Genomic DNA, 22224 nt, shown 5'->3' with positions numbered 1-22224 from the left:
AGAAATTTTCAAATAACAAGAAATTTCCAACTATGATACGGAAAGCCATGGTGGAACGTAAATAATTTAAGAAATAAAGGTAACAACTCACCAAACATAGTGGCACTGAGCAGATGAGCTACAAAGCTACGATTCTGGCACTGTGTTGCCGTACATGTTACAAATCAAACTAATGGAGAGAACTCCAAAGGATTCCAGGAAAAACACAGTACAATGGCCAAGAATATCTAGTCAGGAAAAGGGGGAACAGCATCAGGGAAAGAATGAAGGGACTGTGGAAGGAGAAGGGACAAACAACCAAACCAAGAAAGAGAAAGGAAGATGCACGTCACATTATAGCTCCTGTTCCCTCGTGATGTGGATAGCTGCAACTACTAAGAAAATCTATGTAGAAGTGCATCAGATATGAGCTGTATAGATGACTGTGTATCACAGAGGTACACAATTTCTTGCTAACATCACTTGAAAATTGCAAAGATTGTTGTAGTTAATTGACTCTATGCTTTTCAAATGTATCATTTGGGTACTAGCCTTAAAGCAAATCATGAAAAACTTCCATTAGGATGGTAAGATGGGAACTGGAACCCTGGTTCTGCTCACTGCAAGTCCAGCCTATTAATTATGGTGCTACCTCATTCACTCATGTGTACAGAAAATTTCTTAAGACAAAATGGCACAGCAGCTAACCAGAGCAACATGCCACAACTTGCACAGTAGTGCAGCCCATAAAAATTAAACACAGACTCAAAAACTGTGAACAGAGTTGTAAGAAATAAAAACATGTTTTTGAAGTATGTTCTTACCGGTCTAAAGCCAGCCTGTTTTAATGGTTGTCTACTAGTTATCGTAACACCTAACCTCGTTTTCACGCTCCGAGTAGTAGCATTTTCTGGATTGCCTGAAACAGAAACATCAATACCAATATACATGTAAGACAACGCTGTACACTGTTAAAACATTATCACTAACAGTCTTCTGCAAAATGCAATCAGCAGTCCTTAAATTTGAGTCCAACATGAAAAGTTGAAATCGCTAAACTGAACAAGGTTCCAATCCCAATGGAATCCCTATCACGTTCCATACAGGATTTGCAATGGAGTTTTCATATTATACCATATACAACTCAAACAAAAATCTGTGCCCAGTAGTTGGAAGAAATCACAGGTCACACATACTTCCAAGGTGGGTAGCAGAAGCGATTCACAGACCATCGTCCAATATCACCGAGATCCATCTGTTGTAGACTCTTGAATATATTGTTATCTCATACACAATGCGCTGTTTCAAATAAAACAACCTTCTTCGTGTCAACCATCATGAATTCGTGAAATATTGGTCACGGACAGGGATTGGAAAAATATGCATTTGTGGTAAGTCCAAATGTAGGTGCAATTCTGGCTCAAAATTGAAAAATGTGAAATTACCTAATAAAAGTTATTTTGATACAATTCGTATCCAGGTGAAACAAAGAAAAATCCAGTATGGAATAATGACAATACTATGAAAAGGATAGATTTCTACTCACCACATAGCGAGGATGTTGAGTTGCTGATAGGCACAACAAAAGAATGTCAAACACATAAGCTTCTGGCCAAAAAAGGCCTTCATTGGAATTAGACAAAAACACACACAGTCTGAGGCTGCTGTGGTCGCGTGTGGGAGAGTTGCGTTTGTGTGAACGGGTGTGCGTATGTTGTCCAATTCCAATGAAGGCCTTTTTGGTCGAATACTTTTGTGTCCGACAGTCTATTGTTGTGCCTATCTGCAACTCAACATCTCCACTATATGGTGATAAGCAATCTATCCTTTTCATAATATTGCATCCAGATGAACTATTTTATCAGCAACAGTTATAGATAACTTTATTTTCTGTGTATAAATATCTACAAAGTAATCCATTTTTGGGTATTGGTATTTTGGAATATCTTGCGATGCCACATTAAAAAAGAGAATGTGCATATCACAGTGTTTGCAAAGGTGTGTGCCCACATGTGCATGAAAGCTTCAGTGTGCCAAAAAGTTATGCTGTGGTGCCGCATCAACGAACAGATGGGAGAACTTATGGTCTCTACATATTATATAGGAAGTGTGGCAACACAGGACAACATGGAAGATACGGCATGTAGAACAAAGACATATGCGAACAAGACTGTCAACAAGGCAGCTGATGGGAATGACAGAAGCAACAAAAATCAAAATACATTGACTGGTATTGCTGTCCAGTCACTATCAACATGAGCTAGCCGAAGATATAAAGTTTATTGTTTGTAACATGCCAACAAATGTTTCTAATGCCAACGAATACACCAAAAATTTTGGCGACCATCAGTTTGTGGTGATACTTCTGGTATTTGTAGATATAGATGCCCTAAACACAATGCTGTCTGCTAACTAATGTTGGCGGTGACCAGGAAGCAATAAAAGTCAGTCAATGAATTTGATCATTAATTCAGATACTCTCACCAGCCACCGTGCTGAAAGTCTTTCTCGAAAGCATGTAGTTCAGTTCAATTTGGTTTTACTTTGTAAACTGATTGTTACCTTGTGTTGTGAAGTATGAGTTACACGACTGTGAATGCACATGAAAATATGCGAGTCAGGGCTTATATGCCACAAATTCAAAAACAATGTTCTCCAGATTTTGCAACTCTCGAATTGTGTGAGAAAAGGTAGAAAGGAAGATAACATTGAGAAACATCTTAAATCAGAGACACACTGTTCACTAGCAAGACAAATGCTGCTGCTTCTCAAAAGAAACAATCATCAATTGTTGAAAGCTTAAATTAGTCCTAAAAAAAGAAAACAAGGTAAAGAAAAGTTGAGTAAAAAAACTGTTTAACTATTTGTAAAAGCAAATACTACACTAGAGAAGCTCAAAAATCATGCCTTACGGGCATGGACTGCTGGATTCTCAAATGGAAATCTACCGTGTGGGAAGAGTGTGTAAGAAATGTTTGTCAAATAAGCAAGTTGTTTATGAGACTTCAGAATGGGGGTATGATAGAAATAGATGAAAAAAGCAGTCCTTGGTTCTGATGCATTAACTCATAGGACAATATGTTAGTTTAGTGCGCAACAAGAATATCTCATTGGTTTTGGACCTTAAATAGTGAATTAAACTGCATACTCAAGTCTTCTCATTGCTGTACTCCGCAAGAGTAATGATCAAAGTGACAAGTATATGTCATGCACATCCTGTTCAAAAAAATAAATTTAAAATACTATGAGACGTAATATACCATTTTATACTGAATAAAAAGAACCTTGTAAAAACACTATTGGACCAACTTTGCTGCCCAAACTAACTTCTAGCTGAACTCACACTATTGCATTTACTTTGTCACTTGGGTTTCATGATGTTTTTTCTACTGTTTCTAGAAACTGCTTCTGACCACAAGAAGCTCACAAGTGAGTCTGTAGCTGGAACAAAAGTAAGTGTCCTGTGTGAAGAAACAGATAGAATGGGACCCTGTGTTTTTGTTGTCCTTCTTCAAGTGCCATATTTAGAATATTGCAAATTATTCCCTGCTGCTGTAAAATTCCTTGAGTCGGCTAATGCAACAAACTGCTCTCAAATGACATTAGATAAACTAAATGATGCAGCACAAGTGTTTGTAACTGACTATGCGCCATACACTACAACAGGTTATGGAACTCTAAAAGGCCATTGTTGTGACCATCTAATCACGAGTATTGTTGGTTACACAAACTCAGTTTGGTTGGCAAAGGCTGGACAACAGCTATGTCTGATTCAAATGAATTTGCAGCAATGATAAAGTATAAACATAAACACATTCAGTTTTTAAAATCAGAGTGGAAATTTAAAAGAAGATGAAATTTTTCTGATACTGTATTTAACCGAGTATAAGATCACCCTGAATGTAAGACAATCTCTTTTTTTTTTTTTTTTTTTTTTTTTTTTTTAAGGCTCCTAGAGAAATACTTATTTTTAACATGCTCTGGCTAATCAAAATTACAAACTTTTATTGATGTAAGGTATCTGCCTAAAAAATGTAACATTACATCTATTCTAAACGAATGCCATTTACTGACTGTCTACATTTTAGTAACACAATAAGAAATAAAATGAGAAATAAAATAAACAAAAAGAAATTGTTTACATTAATTTTTATCTTCACTGCCTTTTTTGTTTACTTAGCGTGTCGTCTGTGGTATCATTATTTTTAATCATCATCGTTACCATCCTAACAGGGCAGCTGTGAACCTCATATCTTCATTGTCACAAATACTTGGCTGTTTCTTCCGAATATGTTGTGATTTCTGAAGTTGTCATTGCGGTGGGACCTGAGAAAACAGTTGGTTTTTGTTCCTTTTTCTTCTTTTTTTCCCCCCCAAACACATAGTGGGCTTCACATCTATACTGATGTGAAAATGTTACAATGCCTCTTGCTTCTAAACACATCGTCTGTGTGCTACTCTCTCATTGGCTGTGTAGAACCAGCAGCTAAGATACCCTCTATCATTCCCATCATATCTCACAGCAAGCATTGACAACATTGCTGTACAAAACACGGAATTACGCTACAGGCCCAGGCTAGACTTTTAATCTATCATGCAAAAATTTATGCTACTGTTGAGTATCTGTCCAGTTTCAAAGTCAGTTCAATACTGAATATGTATGGATGCAGGACAACTGCAGTTTAAAAATGGTAGATGTTCATAAAAAGAAGTATGCAGCACAAATTCTCACAGTTGCCTTCATGACGAAATTTGTTGCCTGCTCAGTGCTCCCCTCCAAGCACTTATCATATTTCTCAGCCAAGCTGGTGTAACTGTTTCCCCTGCAACGTTGTGCAGTGCTGTGCTTAAGCAACAGTGAAACATGGAAGGCAATTTCTTCTGGGGTGTAGGTCATGTGTAACAACAGCAACTGATACATAAATAACAGATCTCTATCATAATTAAGTCAGATTCTCAAACCTTTGCTTATCCCGCAATCTAGTCACACCTGTTGATACTATCTTCACAACGGGTCTTGCCACTGTAATTTATTTTTGCGATAACAATTCCAGTCAGTTTAATGTGATTATTTCATTTGTTAGACATTTAATTCTGGATTAATTTTCTTTCTTGTTTCATCTGAATTAAAAGCTGGTAAGATTTTCCCCCAGTGTTCCAACACATGACCTACCCACTTAGTAATTCATTACAGTTTCTCATACACAAATAAAATACTGACTTGGATTCAGAATCAAGTAGTGGTTTTTAAAAGACAAGATATTCGCGTCTGAATGTTACCTTTACTTCAACATAAATGCATGTATATGGTGCCCATACATGTTTCAGAACTTTTGATGCAAATCTGTTCAAATAGAATAAAAGTTTGTAAGCTGATAGAATTTAGTGTTATTTCTTCCTGTGTATAACAAAATTGTCAATTTTTAAGCAGAGCGTTAGACTGTTGTACTGGCTAGTTCATAGTTTCTCACACATCCCTTGCACTAGTGCCGTGAGTCAAGTGTCACGCAACTGTTCGAGCAAGGTCGATACTGCGTCACGCACTTCGGCATATCAGGAAATCTCTAGCCTATTTGAATGCAAGTATTGTTTACCAAGCCCTGCCCTTTGGGACTGTTCAAAATAAATTTGCACAAAACCACAATAGTCAAAGCTTCATCGGTAATTGTAAGATGACTCCTATATTAATCTATTAAACAATGTAAAAACATTGATCTCACTAGAAATAGTTTAATTTGCAAATCAAGACAACCCATATTTTTAGAATGAATTTGAGAAAACACCTCATCTTATAATCAGGTAAATATGATAAATTGTATTTTGGGTATATCAGAAAAGTGAGATCCTCCTTTAATCCTCTGAAGTTCACGTTCTGTGACACACAATGTGAGAGCATCTGTCAAGGATGTGTACTTACTCAGTATTCCCGCAGACATCTTTCCTGTTGTTGAAAGGATCTTTCTGACCACTGCAGGTTCAATAGGTGTGCTCCCTTTTTGACCATCTTCCTTCAGTCCCAATCGTTCTTTTGCAGTTCCTGTTTCCTCATCTGCTCGCATGGTCCCAGTCTTTTCTGCAGAAATGAAATGTGCGTTAAATTGTATTTAATGACAATAGAACAGCACACAGGGTATATTTATTTATTTATTTATTTATTTATTTATTTATTTATTTATTTACTGCAAGCATTGCAGTGTGTCTATAATAGGTTACACAATAACATAAGAAAAAGGTAGAGTGCTACTTACCATAAAGATGATACAATAAGCTGCAGAGAGGCACAACTAAAAGACACTTACACATTAGCTTTCGGCCACAGCCTTCGTCAGAAAAATAAACACACACACATTCATTCCCACAAATGTGAAAAAGCTAACGTGTAAGTGTCTTTTAGTTGTGCCTGTCTGCAGCTTAATGTATCATATTTACAGTAAGTAGCAATCTATCTTTTCCTTACATTGTTGATTTTCCGATCTGGAGTTTCCATTGTTTGACAGGTCAGACAACACATTCATTACACTGACAATTCTGTATGTAACAGTATACATTTTTTTCTTAACTTTAATAAAGCAATACTAAGATAGAGTGTGATCAATCCTTAACACAACTACCTGGCAAGGATTTCTTTTCCCCACTGGCAGCCAGCAGGTGGTGGTGCTGGCAAGGAATATATTTCCCCATGGCAAGGAGCATATTTCCCCTCTGCTGTGAGGCCTTTGTGTGTGTAGACATCTTGTGCAAATATCACGTGTTTGTTGGGCAACGCAACACAGTGTATTGAGTGAAAGTGTTTCAGGTAAAATGGGGAAATACAAGTACTCAATTTGCTAAAAAGTATTCATGTATTATTCATACATACATACATACAGAATCAATGCATGCAGTAAGGAGATTATTTCAAGAAGAATTTCCTGATGTTTACACTCCTAGTCAGAGTATGACTCATCGAATGGTAAATAAATTTTGTGAAACAAGAAGTGTTCTTGATAGGAAACAAACAACCACTTACAGTACTTACAGAAGAAACTCTGGATAACATTATATATGCTGTGGGAAGGTCTCCTTGAAACTCAATTCTATGTTGTTCTCAGCAAATGGGAATTTTGTCAGGCTCTGTTCAAACAGCTACAAAGTTACCAAAGCTACAGCCCTATAAAATAACTGCAGTGCAAGAACTTAAACTGGGTGATCTTGCAAAACGATTGCAGTTTTGTGAATGGATTTTGAATAGGGTGCACGACTGAGTAATTGACCATAAGACAACTTTCTTTTCATACGAATCATGATCCCACATAAGTGGTTATGTTAATTCACAAAATAACTATTACTGGGGTTCTGAGATGCCTAACGAGGAACTCCCTGAGTGATCAAACAATAAGAGTATGGTGCGCAATTAGTGGTGAGAGAATAATAGGCCCTGTTTCTTCCAGGAAAAAATTTAACAGTGAGAAATGCGTGGAAAACATTTTGCAGCCTTTTTTTTGGCCAATTAACTGAGAGAGAAAGTGCTTTCATGAACTTTCAGCAGGACTCTGCAGTAGCACATTCAATTAATTTCATTACAGGAAATCGCTAACAACATATGACTCACTCTTTCCCCTGATTTAATACCACCTGCGGTTTTTATCTCTAAGGGGCGGGGGGATTAAAAGAGAAAGTTTACAAATCAAATCCACACACTTAGGTGAACTTAAAACAAAAATTCATCAAGACGTTGCTTAAATTTCTCAGAGGGAACTGCAGAGTGTAATGAGCAATTTCCTAAGGTGTCAATAAATGCTTGAACAATGAAGGGGGCATAAGAAAACACAATTAAACATTTAACATCACATCAGAATTAATATCAGAAAAGGACACATATAGAATTATATAACAGAAGCCACATGGTTCCAGCAAACGTGGGTTGCCAAATGAGTCATTTGGGAGATAAATGTGTGTGTGTGTGTGTGTGTGTGTGTGTGTGTGTGTGTGTGTGTGTGTGTGTGTGTGTGTGTGTGTGTTTACAAGATACCAGTGACTACAATAAGTAGCACTCTCCCAGTCAGTCCTAATGGACTTAAAATTTAAGCTTTTCAATTAAGTCTCTATTTAACTGGTATCAAATTTTCAAAATGTCTCATGGCTGGGGAATGTGGTTAGGCACGGACATACCAGGCCAACAAAGGCCAATGAATGACAACCAGCCGCTTTGTTGGCTGAGATTTGCTTAGTGTGTATGGGTGGCAAATTGGAGCCGACAAAGCAGTCGGCCTCAGCTGTCATTCGGACATCCAATGGTAACATCAAATCATTGGTGATGGGCTGGCCTTGGGAACTTTTTGCTAGTGTGGAAGTCAGCTCGAATCTTTGTCAGTTGAATAGCAATTTGCTGTGCCTGTTGAATGGGTGTGTATCAATTGTCTAATAATGCATTAAGCTGGCATATGAATCTTCGGTAGCTAAGTATTTCAGAGTGCCCATAAATGTTTCTGCAGCAGGTGCAACTCTTCTAAAAGAGGTTTCATATTTGGAAATTTTTGGGGCCTACACAATTCAATAACATTTCAAAATCTATAGCTTCCATTCAGAAAGGATAATGAAATAGCCCATAATCCAATTAAGCTTTAAGGTCAGACATTAATTTTGTGCCACCTCGCTGCTCCATACTTTTTGAAAGACAGATCGTCCACCATCATAATTTCATCTTCTAATGGTCAGCCTCTCGCCCCAAGCCCATCATTTGCCGAGAACGAGAGGCCAAATGCAAATGTGTTGGTGACCAACATTTGGCTAAATCCATTGGTTGTCATTTATTGGCCAAGTATGTATATGCCTGTAGATGTCTGACAGAGCACCAACATATTTTGCTGCTGTTGTGTAAGATGATATCTAAAGCAGTAAAGTGGTCCAAGATGGATAGGTTGAATGGGCCTGTACTTTGGCCACCAAGATCACTCAACTTCAATCCTTTGGATTTTTTTGTCTGCGGTCATTTCAAAAGCAAAGTGTACAACACTCCCATTGATACAGTTGAAAAGCTGAAACAGCGAATTGCACAGTCTTCTTAGGATTTACACAATGAATCAGTGTGTTAAAGTCACTGTAGACACAAGTGTAGCACTGCACTCAAGTGCGAGGACATGTGTAATGTTTCCTTTAACAGGTACAAATGTACTACAAATTTTAACATGTAACATGCTGAAATAGTATCACATTTCTTGTTAAGGTACACAATGGGTGATCACCCCACTACACACTACGTGTTCACTGCAAAAAGGGTATTTGGTATCACTTCAGTGGAGTTGCATATGGAAATGTATATGTAATGGAAGAACCAAAGAAGTAATGTTTGTTTGGTTGCAATTTTTTTTTTTTTGCCTCCACCACTGCCTTGTCACTATCTTCAACTAGCACCTAGAATAACTGGTAGATAAAAAGCTACAGAACAATATAACTAGAAAGGACCCATCAGGTTGTTTTTCAACACTGTGAGGAAAAGATAGACTGCAACTTACCATAAGTTGCAGACAGGCACAACTAAATGACATGTACACATTAACTTTTGGTCACAGCCTTCAACATAAAAGGAAACACACACACATCCATTCACACAAGTAAGCACACCTCATGCACTCATGAACACTGTCTTCACAGTCTGGTCTTACCTGCTGGAGATGACAGTCGTGTTTGTGACGTGTGCTTGCTTTTGTGAATGAACGTGTTAAGTGTCTTTCAGTTGCGTCTGTCAACAACTTTTTTACAGTCATTTTCACAGTAAGAAGCAATCTATCTTTTCCTTGCATTGTTGTACAGGAAGTAGCTTTTTTCAAAATGTTCCCTTTTATTACAGTTACACAACATGCTTACAAAGAGACTTTTGAGGGTAAGGTTATGTAAATGTCCTTTATTGAGATTCCAGATAAGAAAATACTTCTTGCCCCAGTTCCAAAATGCACGACAGTACATTTCCCCCCGGAAACCTGGCGAGTGCTGCTACAAAATAAGAGCTGCCTGTTCAGCCCCCCCTTGTGACACATTTTTCTAGCTTTCCAAGTGCAAGTTTTATTAAAATTTGCCTCATTTATGATAGTTTGCACCACTTGATTCAGATCAACCACTCAAATGCTTCTTAACACATGGGTGCACAGATAATGTAATGAGTGCACATAAAAACCAGGAGCTTTGACGCCGGGACTGATGACCTCAGATGTTAAGTCCCATAGTGCTCAGAGCCATTTGAACCATTTGAGCTTTGCCATGGATAAGTACTTGTAGACCACTTTAAAGCCCTGACATAAACTGCACACCATCAGCATACACACCAACGCAGTGAACCCAGTTAATTTGATTTTCTGTTATAAAGCTGTCCATTATTTCAAACAAATGCCTCTCATAAATGCATTTATTTCCTTACATAAAAAAGATATCATTTTGTTACATTTTTCATCAACAAATTGATCATAGAAAATTAAACAAGCATCTCTACTGCTGTCAATGCACTCATCAAGTTGCAAACCAAAATCTCTGTCTCTAATTTTTTCTATAATTTATTCAGGAAGATCCCTTTCTAAATCTTGTATTCAATGACTAATTGAGCCAACAAATGAAGGGGCAGAAGCTGTTTTGTCATGGACTTTCCAAGCATACTGGCCACCACGTTGATAGCACACAGTAGAAATGGCTCTTGCACAATCCTATGGGCTTTGCTACGTTTTAATATTAGGTAAGCTACATTGTAGGACGTTAGAAATATTTTATTCAAGATTTTCACCTACTTAGAAAATTATGATTTTTGTTCTCTCATTTGACTCCATTTTCTAGAAAAGTATTCTCTTGGTCTGACCACATCATTCTTATGAACACTTTCTAAATGATGCTTTAATTTGCTAGCTAGCTTACATTCAAACAGAAAGTACTTTCAAACACAAAAAACAGTGCAGACACTCTACATTGTTCACAAGAGTGCACGTGAAAGCAAAATGTAAGTTGCTATCGCATTATTTCTAAACTCACATTTCCTATTGTCATAAACACATTCCTTGTTGTCCTCAGCAACCATTCACTTTTCACATGCACTTGAAAAATTTAAAAGCTTTCCCATAGAGTTTCCCCTTTATCAACTTTATAACAAAGTAACACAATAATAAAAACTGGTTGCAAATGCAACAGTCACTGTTTGTGCTATGTGTCATGCACGATTGTTCAGCTTCGGGGTTACTGACTGTTTACGCAGGCAGGTCTCAATCTAAAGTGGAGTTTCTGTGAAACCACACAGGTTGACACTAAAACTGAAATTTCCAACAACAGTATTTTTTGCCACTAACTACAAAACTCATTCATGGTGCCCCTGGTGGTCATTCACGGTGCATCAGCACACTGCGTCACACAGGTTGACTACCACTGTCATAGACTATTGCTCATATAGTCAGTTGCCACAGCCTTTGGTCACTTGCAACTGCTAGCAACTTGTTAAATCGAGATTTACCATGGTCTTTGTAAGTTTACTGATCTGTATTAATGCAAATGTGAAGTTTATAACACAAAAGCCGATCACGATCAACGTGGGCAGTGCACACAAACAAGTACAAAATGAATATCTATTTTGAAGGTGTTGTGTAAAAATATTGATAAATTACTTAAATTAGAGAGGAAAGATGCTACTCACAATATAGTGGAGAGGCTGAGTCATGATAGCCACAACAAAAAGATTCACGCAATTATAGCTTTCGGCCATTAAGGCCTTTGTCAGCAACACACACACACACACACACACACACACACACGCAAATGCAACTTGCACACACGTCTGCAGTCTCAGGCAACTGAAACAACACTGCCAAGATGATTTTTGTGGCACCACTCATCATGCAGGTCCGTCAACTTACAACAAGTAACAAACAGGAAAATTATATTGGAATAACACTTACATCAAACACTGTGGATACAATGTGAAAAATGATAAGCACAGAAAAATATAAAGGCAGCTGCTTATTTTCAAATACCACACATAACACTTACTTTGTTTTATTACAATAGTGCCTTTCCTTGAAGGCGAATTGGAATTCTTTTTAAGTATGCCTGCATACTGCAGCTGCCCTGACACTGGCCCACTCGACCTCATAGCACGCACGGGTGTTGCTGAATTTGCCACAGGTGATGCAGCTGCTTTCTTTCCTCCTAGACGGGAAAATACTGAATTTCCTACCTGGAAGCAAATTACAAATTTATGTCACAACAATGGCGTCCTTTTATATGGAAATTTTGTATGCGTTATAACTGAAACAAAATCAGGACAGAAAAAAAAATCACTATTCCTTCATGAACATGTGGAACAGAACTGAAGGTAACACAATGGCAAATGTGTTGTGGTCTTCAGTCTGAAGACTGGTTTGATGCAGCTTCCCATATTGTCTGTCCCTATGCTAGCCTCTTTGTCTCTACACAGCTACTGCAGTCTACATGTGTGTGAACCTGGAAGCCTTCCTCTCCCTTTACAATGACCACCCCCGTTCCCCTCCGTTACCAAACTGATGATTCCTGGATTCATCACAATGTCATATTAACCAATCTCTTCTGTTACATCCTCTGGCACCCACCAGACAACAGTCCTTTGTGTGATGCTGTGTCAACCGTTGCATAATTAGCAGCAAGGCTGACAGCAGCTGTCACCTCAGGAGGGCACTGTAGCCGCAGGATCTATATTGTCACACATTCCGTAGTTGCAAATCAGCTTCCAGATGACAATATTGTGCAGAAAGCCATTGAGCAAGCAGCCTGTCATCACAGCTGGAAACACGACCAACTGTATGCAACCAGTGCCACTGGGCCTCTACAGTCAGAATATTCTAAGCCCACAAGTTTACAGAAGTCCACAGTTTGAGTCCACACCGAGCAGCCAGCTAGCTACCCCCTGAAGCAGTCATCAGTCAGAGGTACCACTGGCAGTACAGAGGACCTCTAGGAAGTCATCTCAGAATACAACATGGTAGATAAGGATTGCATTGTCAATTTGTGGAAGTAGTTATTGGAAGTTGCCTGTTCAGCGAAGTTATTTGTGTTGAGTTATACCAGAATTCTACATTCCATTTGAGTGTTCTAATAAACACAGTTATGGTACATGGATTATTTATTTGTGGTGTTGTCCCTGACACTACACTGGCACAGCCATACTGAGGTGACATACTACTGTGCAGAGAGATGTATCACACCACCTTCTTTTAGTCCAATTGTGCCATAAATTTCTATAGTTTAAATCAGTACAATGTCATTAGTGATCTGATCTACCCATCTAATCTTAAGTATTTGTCTGTTGCATCACGTGTCAAAAGCTTCTATTCACTTTTTGTCTGAACTGTTTATCATCCATTTTTCACTTCCATACAAGGGTAAAATCTGGGCAAATAACTTCAGAAAACAGTTCTAACTTTAAAATTTATATTCAGTGTTGATAAATTTCTGTTTTCAAAAATTTTTTCTTGATATTGCGTTTTGTACCCTGCTGCTTTGGTAATTGTCACTTATTTTGCTGCCCAAAGAGTGAAACTAGTCTACTGTTTCAAGTGTCATTCATATTAATCCTTCAGCATTGCCTTGTCTAATTCTACTGCATTCCATTACCCTTGTTTTATTTTTGTTCAAATACATCTTACAATCTCTTTCAAAGACAATGTCATTGAAATTCACTCCCACTGCAACCTCCATTTGTCATCTCTGCTAGTATTATAATTAACGATAATTAATTGAAACCCTCAGCTGCCGACAGGTGTTGTTGATATATCTTGATGGGGACAGTTGAAAATGTGTGCCCTGACCGGGACTCGAACCCAGGATCTCCTGTTTACATGGCAGACGCTCTATCCATCTGAGCTACCGAGGACACATATGAATAGCACAACTGCAGGGACTTATCCCTTGCACGCCTCCCGTGAGACCCCCATTCCCAACTGTCCACAATCTACATACGTAATGTTCTAATACATATTGTGCCTATCCTCTCATTACTCGCGCACACTAAGGTGACGGTTCCCGTAAGAGTTCGGCTATCCGGCCATTGACCTTTGTCTGTGAAAATGCGCACAGGTTGCCCGAACTGTTATGGGAACCGTCACCTTAGTGTGCCTGAGTAATGAGTGGATGGGCAAAATATCTATTAGGAACATTATGTAAGTAGATTGTGGACAGTTGGGAATGTGGGTGTCACGGGAGGCATGCAAGGGATAAGTCCTTGCAGTCGCGCTATTCACCAGTGTCCTCAGTGGCTCAGATGGATAAGAGTGTATGCCAAGTAAGCAGGGGATACCGGGTTCGAGTCCCTGTCAGGGCACACATTTTCAACTGTCCCCCTCGAGGTATATCAACAACACCTGTCAGCAGCTGAGGGTTTCAATTAATTATCATTTATTCTAAGGTAGCTGCACGGTCATCAACGGTGTCAGTTCTTTCAAGAACAGTTACTATCTTCATATATAGTATTTTAATGTCTCGGAAAACCTTGAAGTTTTAATTTCTTAATTGTAATTATGTACATCTAAATCTACATCTACATTTATACTCCGCAAGCCACCCAACGGTGTGTGGCGGAGGGCACTTTACATGCCACTGTCATTACCTCCCTTTCCTGTTCCAGTCGCGTATGGTTCGCGGGAAGAACGACTGCCGGAAAGCCTCCGTGCACGCTCTAATCTCTCTAATTTTACATTCGTGATCTTCTCGGGAGGTATAAGTAGGGGGAAGCAATATATTCGATACCTCATCCAGAAACACACCCTCTCCAAACCTGGACAGCAAGCTACACCGCAATGCAGAGCGCCTCTCTTTCAGAGTCTGCCACTTGAGTTTGCTAAACATCTCCGTAACGCTATCACACTTACCAAATAACCCTGTGACGAAACGCGCCACTCTCCTTTGGATCTTCTCTATCTCCTCTGTCAACCCGACCTGGTATGGATCCAACACTGATGAGCAATACTCAAGTATAGGTCAAACGAGTGTTTTGTAAGCCACCTCCTTTGTTGATGGACTACATTTTCTAAGGACCCTCCCAATGAATCTCAACATGGCACCCACCTCACCAACAATTAATTTTATATGATCATTCCACTTCAATTCTTTCCGTATGCATACTCCCAGGTATTTTACAGAAGTAACTGCTACCAGTGTTTGTTCTGCTATCATGTAATCATACAATAAAGGATCCTTCTTTCTACGTATTCGCAATACATTACATTTGTCTATGTTAAGGGTCAGTTACCACTCCCTGCACCAAGTGCCTATCTGCTGCAGATCTTCCTGCATTTCGCTGCAATTTTCTAATGCTGCAACTTCTCTGTATACTACAGCATCATCCACGAAATGCCGCATGGAACTTCTGACACTATCTACTACGTCATTTATACATATTGTGAAAAGCAATGGTCCCATAACACTCCCCTGTGGCACGCCAGAGGTTACTTTAACGTCTGTAGATGTCTCTCCATTGAGAACAACATGCTGTGTTCTGTTAGCTAAAAACTCTTCAATCCAGCCACATAGCTGGTCTGATATTCTGTAGGCTCTTACTTTGTTGATCAGGCGACAGTGCTGAACTGTATCCAACGCTTTCCGAAAGTCAAGGAAAATGACATCTACCTGGGAGCCTGTATCTAATATTTTCTGGGTCTCATGAACAAGTAAAGCAAGTTGGATCTTACGCGATCACTGTTTCCGGAATCCATGTTGATTCCTACAGAGTAGATTCTGGGTTTCCAGAAATGACACAATACATGAGCAAAAAACATGTTCTAAAATTCTACAACAGATCGTTGTCAGAGATATAGGCCAATAGTTTTGCGCATCTGCTCGATGACCCTTCTTGAAAATTGGAACTACCTGTGCTCTTTTCAAATCATTTGGAACCTTCCGTTCCTCTAGAGACTTGCGGTACACGGCTGTTAGAAGGGGGGGTGGGGGGGGGGGGTTGCAAGTTCTTTCACTTAATCTGTGTATAATCGAATTGGTATCCCATCAGGTCCAGTGAACTTTCCTCTGTTGAGTGATTTCAATTGATTTTCTATTCCTTGGACACTTATTTCGATGTAAACGCACCAATGGAAAGTCCTTGGTTGAACATAAACAATGGAAGTAGTAAACGTAACAACTCACATTGAAGCTGAGGCACTGAGTGATTTATACGTACAGAAACAAGACTGAAAATGGTGCAAGCAGCAGAATTAATAAAGTTATGTGAGTGGTGAAAGAATTCTGCAACCTTGGAGGCAAAATAGCACATGACAGAGAACTAAAGGAGGACATAAGAAGCAGACTAGCACAGGCAAAAAGAGCATTCCAGGCTAAAGGAAGTTTATTAGTATCAAACCTGTCATAATTTGAGAGCAAAATTTCTGAGAACGTACATTTGGAGTACAGCATTTTGTGCGGATGGGGGAGGGGGTCTCTCTCTCTCTCTCTCTCTCTCTCTCTCTCTCTCTCTCTCTCTCTCTCAATGGTGAGATTATTATTATCCTCACAAAATGCAGTACAAACTAATTTGGTAAAAATAATTAAACTCACTGTCTCCCAAGGTTGCCCACAAAATCACACTATCTCACATCCCTGAAGACAATGGGAAGACGGAAAGATGGCTTAAACTGCCAATTAAAACACAAGGAATACAAGAGGAAAGCTATAATAATATCACACGAATATGTTGCTGGTTGATCACATACAAAAAACACGGACGACATGCACGCTTGATAACACTTTACACAGTTCTCCCTAAAATTTCTGGGAGCAAGTCAGATACTGTAGAGAACCTTAAAAGTTATACCCCATTCATGTCATTTTCACTTAAAGAACAAATTTGTCAATTAGTTTACTGCTGTCCTCTTACCTGAGAGCTGTACACAACGAGCACTACATGATGGATGATCCTCTTGCTAGAACAAGAAGCCATGTGTCATAGTGCTCTGTTTTACGAGAATATGAGTGAGAAGGACCTCATCCCTTCTGTGTGGCTGGTGGAGATGGGTCATGGCCAAGTTGTTGACTTGGGAAAACCAGCAACAACAAGAACTGAAGTGTTTGAGATGGGGTGCCAGGAAGAATGTTGAAAATTAGGTGGACTGATAATATAAGAAATGTGGAGGTTCTCAGTACAACTGACGAGGAAAGGTAGATACATAAAACACTGACATCAAGAAGGGACAGGATGATTGGATGTGTTAAGACACCAGTGAATACGTTTCACTGCATTACAGGGGACCGTAGATGACAAAAACTGGGGGAAGACAAAGATAATAATTTTAGAGGGCTTCATCAAATCATTCCCAAGACTGATGAAGAAAGTAAGACTGGTTGTCGCCATGAGCATATAACAACACTTCCATCAGAATTATAAAGAAACAGAGTCAATCTGGCTCACAGCACTCCTTTCCCTCAGTTTTCCCACAGTAACTACCAAGGTTGTCAAATCTGTTTCTAAGGCTGAGAAGCATTGTCACAAAGTGAAATTTGTTATATGCCCAGATGCAACACCCAGTTGCCAGGCAATTGCTTTCTACGTGAACAGTCATCCTAGCATGTGGTTTAACTTAATTTCAAATTACTGACACTGTGCAGTCACAATGAATGTACTACAACTCACAACAAGTAATTATTTCAACTGTCTCATAAGTTGAATAGCATTGTAAAAAATTTACAGTAAGTCATATAATTTTGTCGAATTCTCCACTTTTTTGTATATGTAAGATCAATTGCAAGCACCCAATCTATATGCTATTGGCTGCTTCTGATAGCAGGCTCTTTGTTCAGTCCAAACTAAAGTTTTACATAGTAAAAGCCTTTCCTGATCCAACATAACAACATTCCAAACTACAACATAAAGTGTTTGAAATTATCCATCTTTTCCCATATCAGTTTCTTCACTTATATCTACTTTATCAGCCATCAGTGTGAAATTTTTGTTTTTACAAAAAAAAAAAAAAAAAAAAAAAAAAAAAAAAAAAAAAAAAAAAAAAGGCATAAAATGAAGATCATTTCATAAATATTTTAATAGCTAAATTTGACCAGCACCATTACCTTACCATCTAGCTGCACACTGTCTGGACAATGTTTCTGTAACACCACCTGATGATGATGATGATCCTGCAGTGGCTTGCAACTGCCAATTGAAATAGCAGTTCCAGTAGGGCCTATAGCCAAAATGGATATAGTGAATATACTGAAAACTGGCTTTTGGTGGCATTTGAAATTGTACAAATGGTGATTTGATTCAAAAGAGACTGCATAATTCTGACACATGGCTCAGTTGATGCCATAAGAATGAAGTCATAAGCCACTACAATAAAAGAAACTGTCTCAGCTGAAAGTGAACAGTTTTCCTGGGAGTTACGGCAGTTACTGGAAGATTGACGGCAGCAACAGGTGGTGGTGATGTTTAGGTCTGACAACTTCAGATGACACTGTGTATTCGTCTCTGAGCAAGAGTATAGCGGCAACATGATGACAGCCATAAGAAGTGGAGCAGCGATATTCTTGGTTAATAATAACAATAAACAAACACTACACAATGTCTTTATTTATTATAATGCGACAGTCTGTGGCAAAAATAAACAGACGAGAACTCGGACAGCTGCAGGAAGAAGAGAAATGTAGAGGAATGAGACCCTCCTCACTCTTGCTAGGCTGACACACTACACCTGCAATTCAACTTCTGCAAAAGTAGAACCGACATGCACTCTCTGTCCAAAAACTTCTGAAACTGATTTTATTCCAGGCACATAAGCAACATCACTGTAGTAACTACAATGCCAACTTAAATCAACAACTGGAAATGAGAGATATGCCTTCAACCAGTCAGTTGCGAGCAGGCTGTACGAAGTGATGGATGTGTGGCTGTAGTGTGTCAACATTATTATGTCACAAATTTCAATAAAGAAATATCTACAAAACATTCTCCAGAATATTCTGAAGAGAGAAAAGTGTGACCAAAGTTTGTCTTGCGCACCTTGACTCCCAAACAAAAACAATTGTGTGTGGACACCTGCCATGACTTGATTGAAATGCAAAGCGCAGACAATTCTTTGCAGGAAAAAAATTACCACTGGTTACAAGACTTGATATTATTAATAAGCCTATGAACCTTGAGAGAGTCCACTTCTGGCAAACTCTTCTGATGCAGCAAAAGTTGATGAGCTCCCAATGTATTCTCCTTAGTTATAGTAATCTTACTGAAGGAGTAACTCAACAACTTGTGGAGAAAACACTATTTAATCTACACTCTCTGTGCGATGATTCACTCCCACTGTTTTACAGACAAACTCTTAACACGAACAAACAAAGAAGCATTAATGCCATTGACATTCTTGTCCACTGGACGTCTGGGTAATGGGTACATCTGAGAGCAGCGTATGGCACAAATGTCTTTCTGCTGCACATGTCGGTGACATCAGGTGCAGTTCGACCAACCTCAGTGCCGCATGAAGCCCAAAAGGAATATCTCAGAGAAACAGACCACCACCACCACCACCACCACCACCACCACCACCACAGCAACAACAATCTAAAGAAAATATGATCCCACATAGGGATAACTTTAACTCTCCAGAAGATGTTATTACCTATCTTCTCACTAACACGAAATTTGCCGTGCTTGTTCATTTATATGCAACTACAGTATGTCATTTTCCCACCAGTCCACTACATCCATCAGAATCATTACTTATTACTTACAAAATCATGAAAAAGCTTGTAATTTCACAACCTACCACAAAACGATAAAGTGCAGAAAGTCACATAATGACATTCAAGCCGATGCGATATGAAATGAAATGACTTGATCGTGTGGCACTGTTGGCCAGGAGGCCCCATCTGGGGAAGTTCAGCCACCGAGTGAAAGTCTTATTTCAGTCAACGCCACATTGGGTGACTTGCATGCTGGTGATGTGGATGAAATAATGACGAGGACAACACAACACCCAATCCAAGAGCGGAGAAAATCTCCAACCCAACCGGGAATCGAACCTGGGTGCTCTGCAAGGGAGGCATGCACGTTCCCACTCAGCTAAGCAGGCGGACAATGTGATATGCGAGTTGAACAACTTCTGACAGGGCTTTTCTGACAGTTCACACGGTTGTATGAACATCTGTTGGCTGTACTCAGGGGGGGGAGATATCATGCAGAACATCTGAAGTATTAAAACTATCATCTTAACTGTGATTCTTCAGTTTCTCCCAGTGTATTTGTTGCTCGAACAGTCCACGGGTATACTGCCGGTTCATAGTGTCCAACGGGCACAATATTTCGGCGATCAGACTTGTCGCCATCGTCAGGTATGTCGACGAGCTGAGCTCTTGAGGGCGGGCGGCCGATTTAAATACCCTCCCCCCACGGGCCACTCTCTTCGCCGTCCGCGCCGGTGGTAATGAAGACGTGGGCGTCAGAATCTGTCATAGCGTCGATTTGCATGCTATGTCCACCCTGGTTGCCAGTTCGTACTTCTTGCTGAGAGTCTTCTTAATTACATTCAATGCCGGATCCCAAGCCTTGCTGAGATTGTAGCCGCAATCTCGGTTGATAAGATCTTCCCTGGTGCGATTTTCGATAGCCTCCCTTATAACACTGTCCCAATATTTAGATGTCTGAACCAGGATCTTGGTACACTCATAATCCATCTCTTGTTTCTTGGACAAACAGTGCTCTGCTACCACCGACTTATTTGGATATTTCAGTCGAGTGTGCCTTTGATGTTCTCGGCAACAATCTTCGATGGTGTGTACTGTTTGACTGATATAAGTCTTCCCACACTCACAGGGAATTTGGTATATGCCGGCCTTCCTCAAACCAAGGTCATCTTTCACACTTCCCAGTAATGCCAGTGTTTTATTGGGCGAGCAAAAGACTGTTTTAACTCGGCGTTTCTTTAATATACGGCCGATTTTCCCCGACAGTGCGCCATTGTACAGAATAAAGACAGTGGCTACCTCTTGTTCTGTGACTTCATCCATCTCCACAGGTTGTGCTGTGGTGGTGGGACGGAGAGCGCGTCTAATCTGCCATTCCGAGTACCCGTTTTTTCAAAACACGGTTTTCAGGTGTTTCAATTCCTGGGGCAGATTCTCTGCATCTGAGATGCTGCGCGCCCTGTGTGCTAGTGTTTTTAGTAATCCATTCCTCTGAGAAGGGTGGTGGCAGCTGTCTGCATGTAGGTACAGGTCAGTGTGCGTTTTCTTCCTGTACACACCGTGGCTCAGGGTACCATCAGCTCTTCTCTTGACCATGACATCCAGGAATGGTAATCTTTCTTCAGCTTCGGTCTCCATAGTGAATTTGATGTTTGGATGTATGGAGTTTAGGTGTGTAAGGAAATCCAGGAGCTTGTCCCTACCATGGGGCCAGATGACGAACGTGTCATCGACATAACGGAAGAAACAAGTAGGTTTCCAATTGGATGACGCCAAGGCTTCCTCCTCAAAGTACTCCATGTACAAATTCGTGACCACCAGTGAGAGTAGGCTGCCCATTGAGACTCCATCCGTTTGCTCATAGTATTCTCCATTAAACAGAAAATACGTTGAGGTCAAGACATGCCTAAAGAGTTCGGTGGTCTTCTCGTCAAATTTCTGCCCAATAAGCTGACTCTCGTAGAGGCACCCTGGTGAATAGTGAAACCACATTGAAGCTCACTAGGGTATCAGTGTCTTTCAGTCTGAAGTTGTCGAAACATTTCACGAAATCCGCGGAATTACGGATATGGTGAGGGCATTTACCTACATAGGGGCTAAGTAATTCAGCCAGATATTTTGCCAGCAAGTAAGTAGGTGCCCTAATGTTGCTGACAACTGACAATGGCAACATGTCTGATCGCCGAAATATTGTGCCCACTGGACACTATGAACCGGAAGTATACCCATGGACTGTTCGAGCATCATCTTAACTGTTCTCTATTTTTTGTTAACTCAGTCTGAAACTTTTTGAGCTGACAGGGTACAGTCAAAAAGATTAATCCTAATCTCCTCACTCAAATCGAAATAAGGAAAGAAAACAAGAATTACTGCAAAACATAACACAAAGCAGAGTACACTAGTTATTTGGTAAAGGCAACCACTTGCTGAGGTTGACAGTGCCACAAATGAGGTATACAGAGCCGACCTCTGCAGGTATTTTACACAGTCATAGCTCAAAACACTTGCTACCAACTGCCACCTTACAGTGTCTATGCTATATTGAAACCTTTCAAATCACCTCAGGCATGTGACACCACAGTCCTGCAACCCTGGATGAAATGACCA

General features: G+C 39.7%; 1 protein-coding gene across 2 annotated transcripts in view; it reads right to left on the bottom strand.

Moving 5' to 3' along the window:
* The window catches only part of LOC126106902 (uncharacterized protein C19orf47 homolog), a 47907-nt gene that overhangs the window by 10455 nt on the left and 15228 nt on the right, over window positions 1-22224 (bottom strand). For both annotated transcript variants that reach the window (XM_049913320.1, XM_049913319.1), the window contains exons 7-9: window positions 11977-12163; window positions 5897-6052; window positions 804-898 (exon numbers count right to left, since the gene is read on the bottom strand). In XM_049913320.1, coding sequence (XP_049769277.1) covers window positions 804-898; window positions 5897-6052; window positions 11977-12163 — 438 coding nt within the window. The remainder of the gene's footprint in view (window positions 1-803; window positions 899-5896; window positions 6053-11976; window positions 12164-22224) is intronic.

The sequence above is a fragment of the Schistocerca cancellata genome, chromosome 10 (assembly GCF_023864275.1).
Source record: "Schistocerca cancellata isolate TAMUIC-IGC-003103 chromosome 10, iqSchCanc2.1, whole genome shotgun sequence".
NCBI classification, from domain to species: Eukaryota; Metazoa; Arthropoda; class Insecta; order Orthoptera; family Acrididae; genus Schistocerca; species Schistocerca cancellata.
This window is presented reverse-complemented; position numbering and strand designations above follow the sequence as displayed.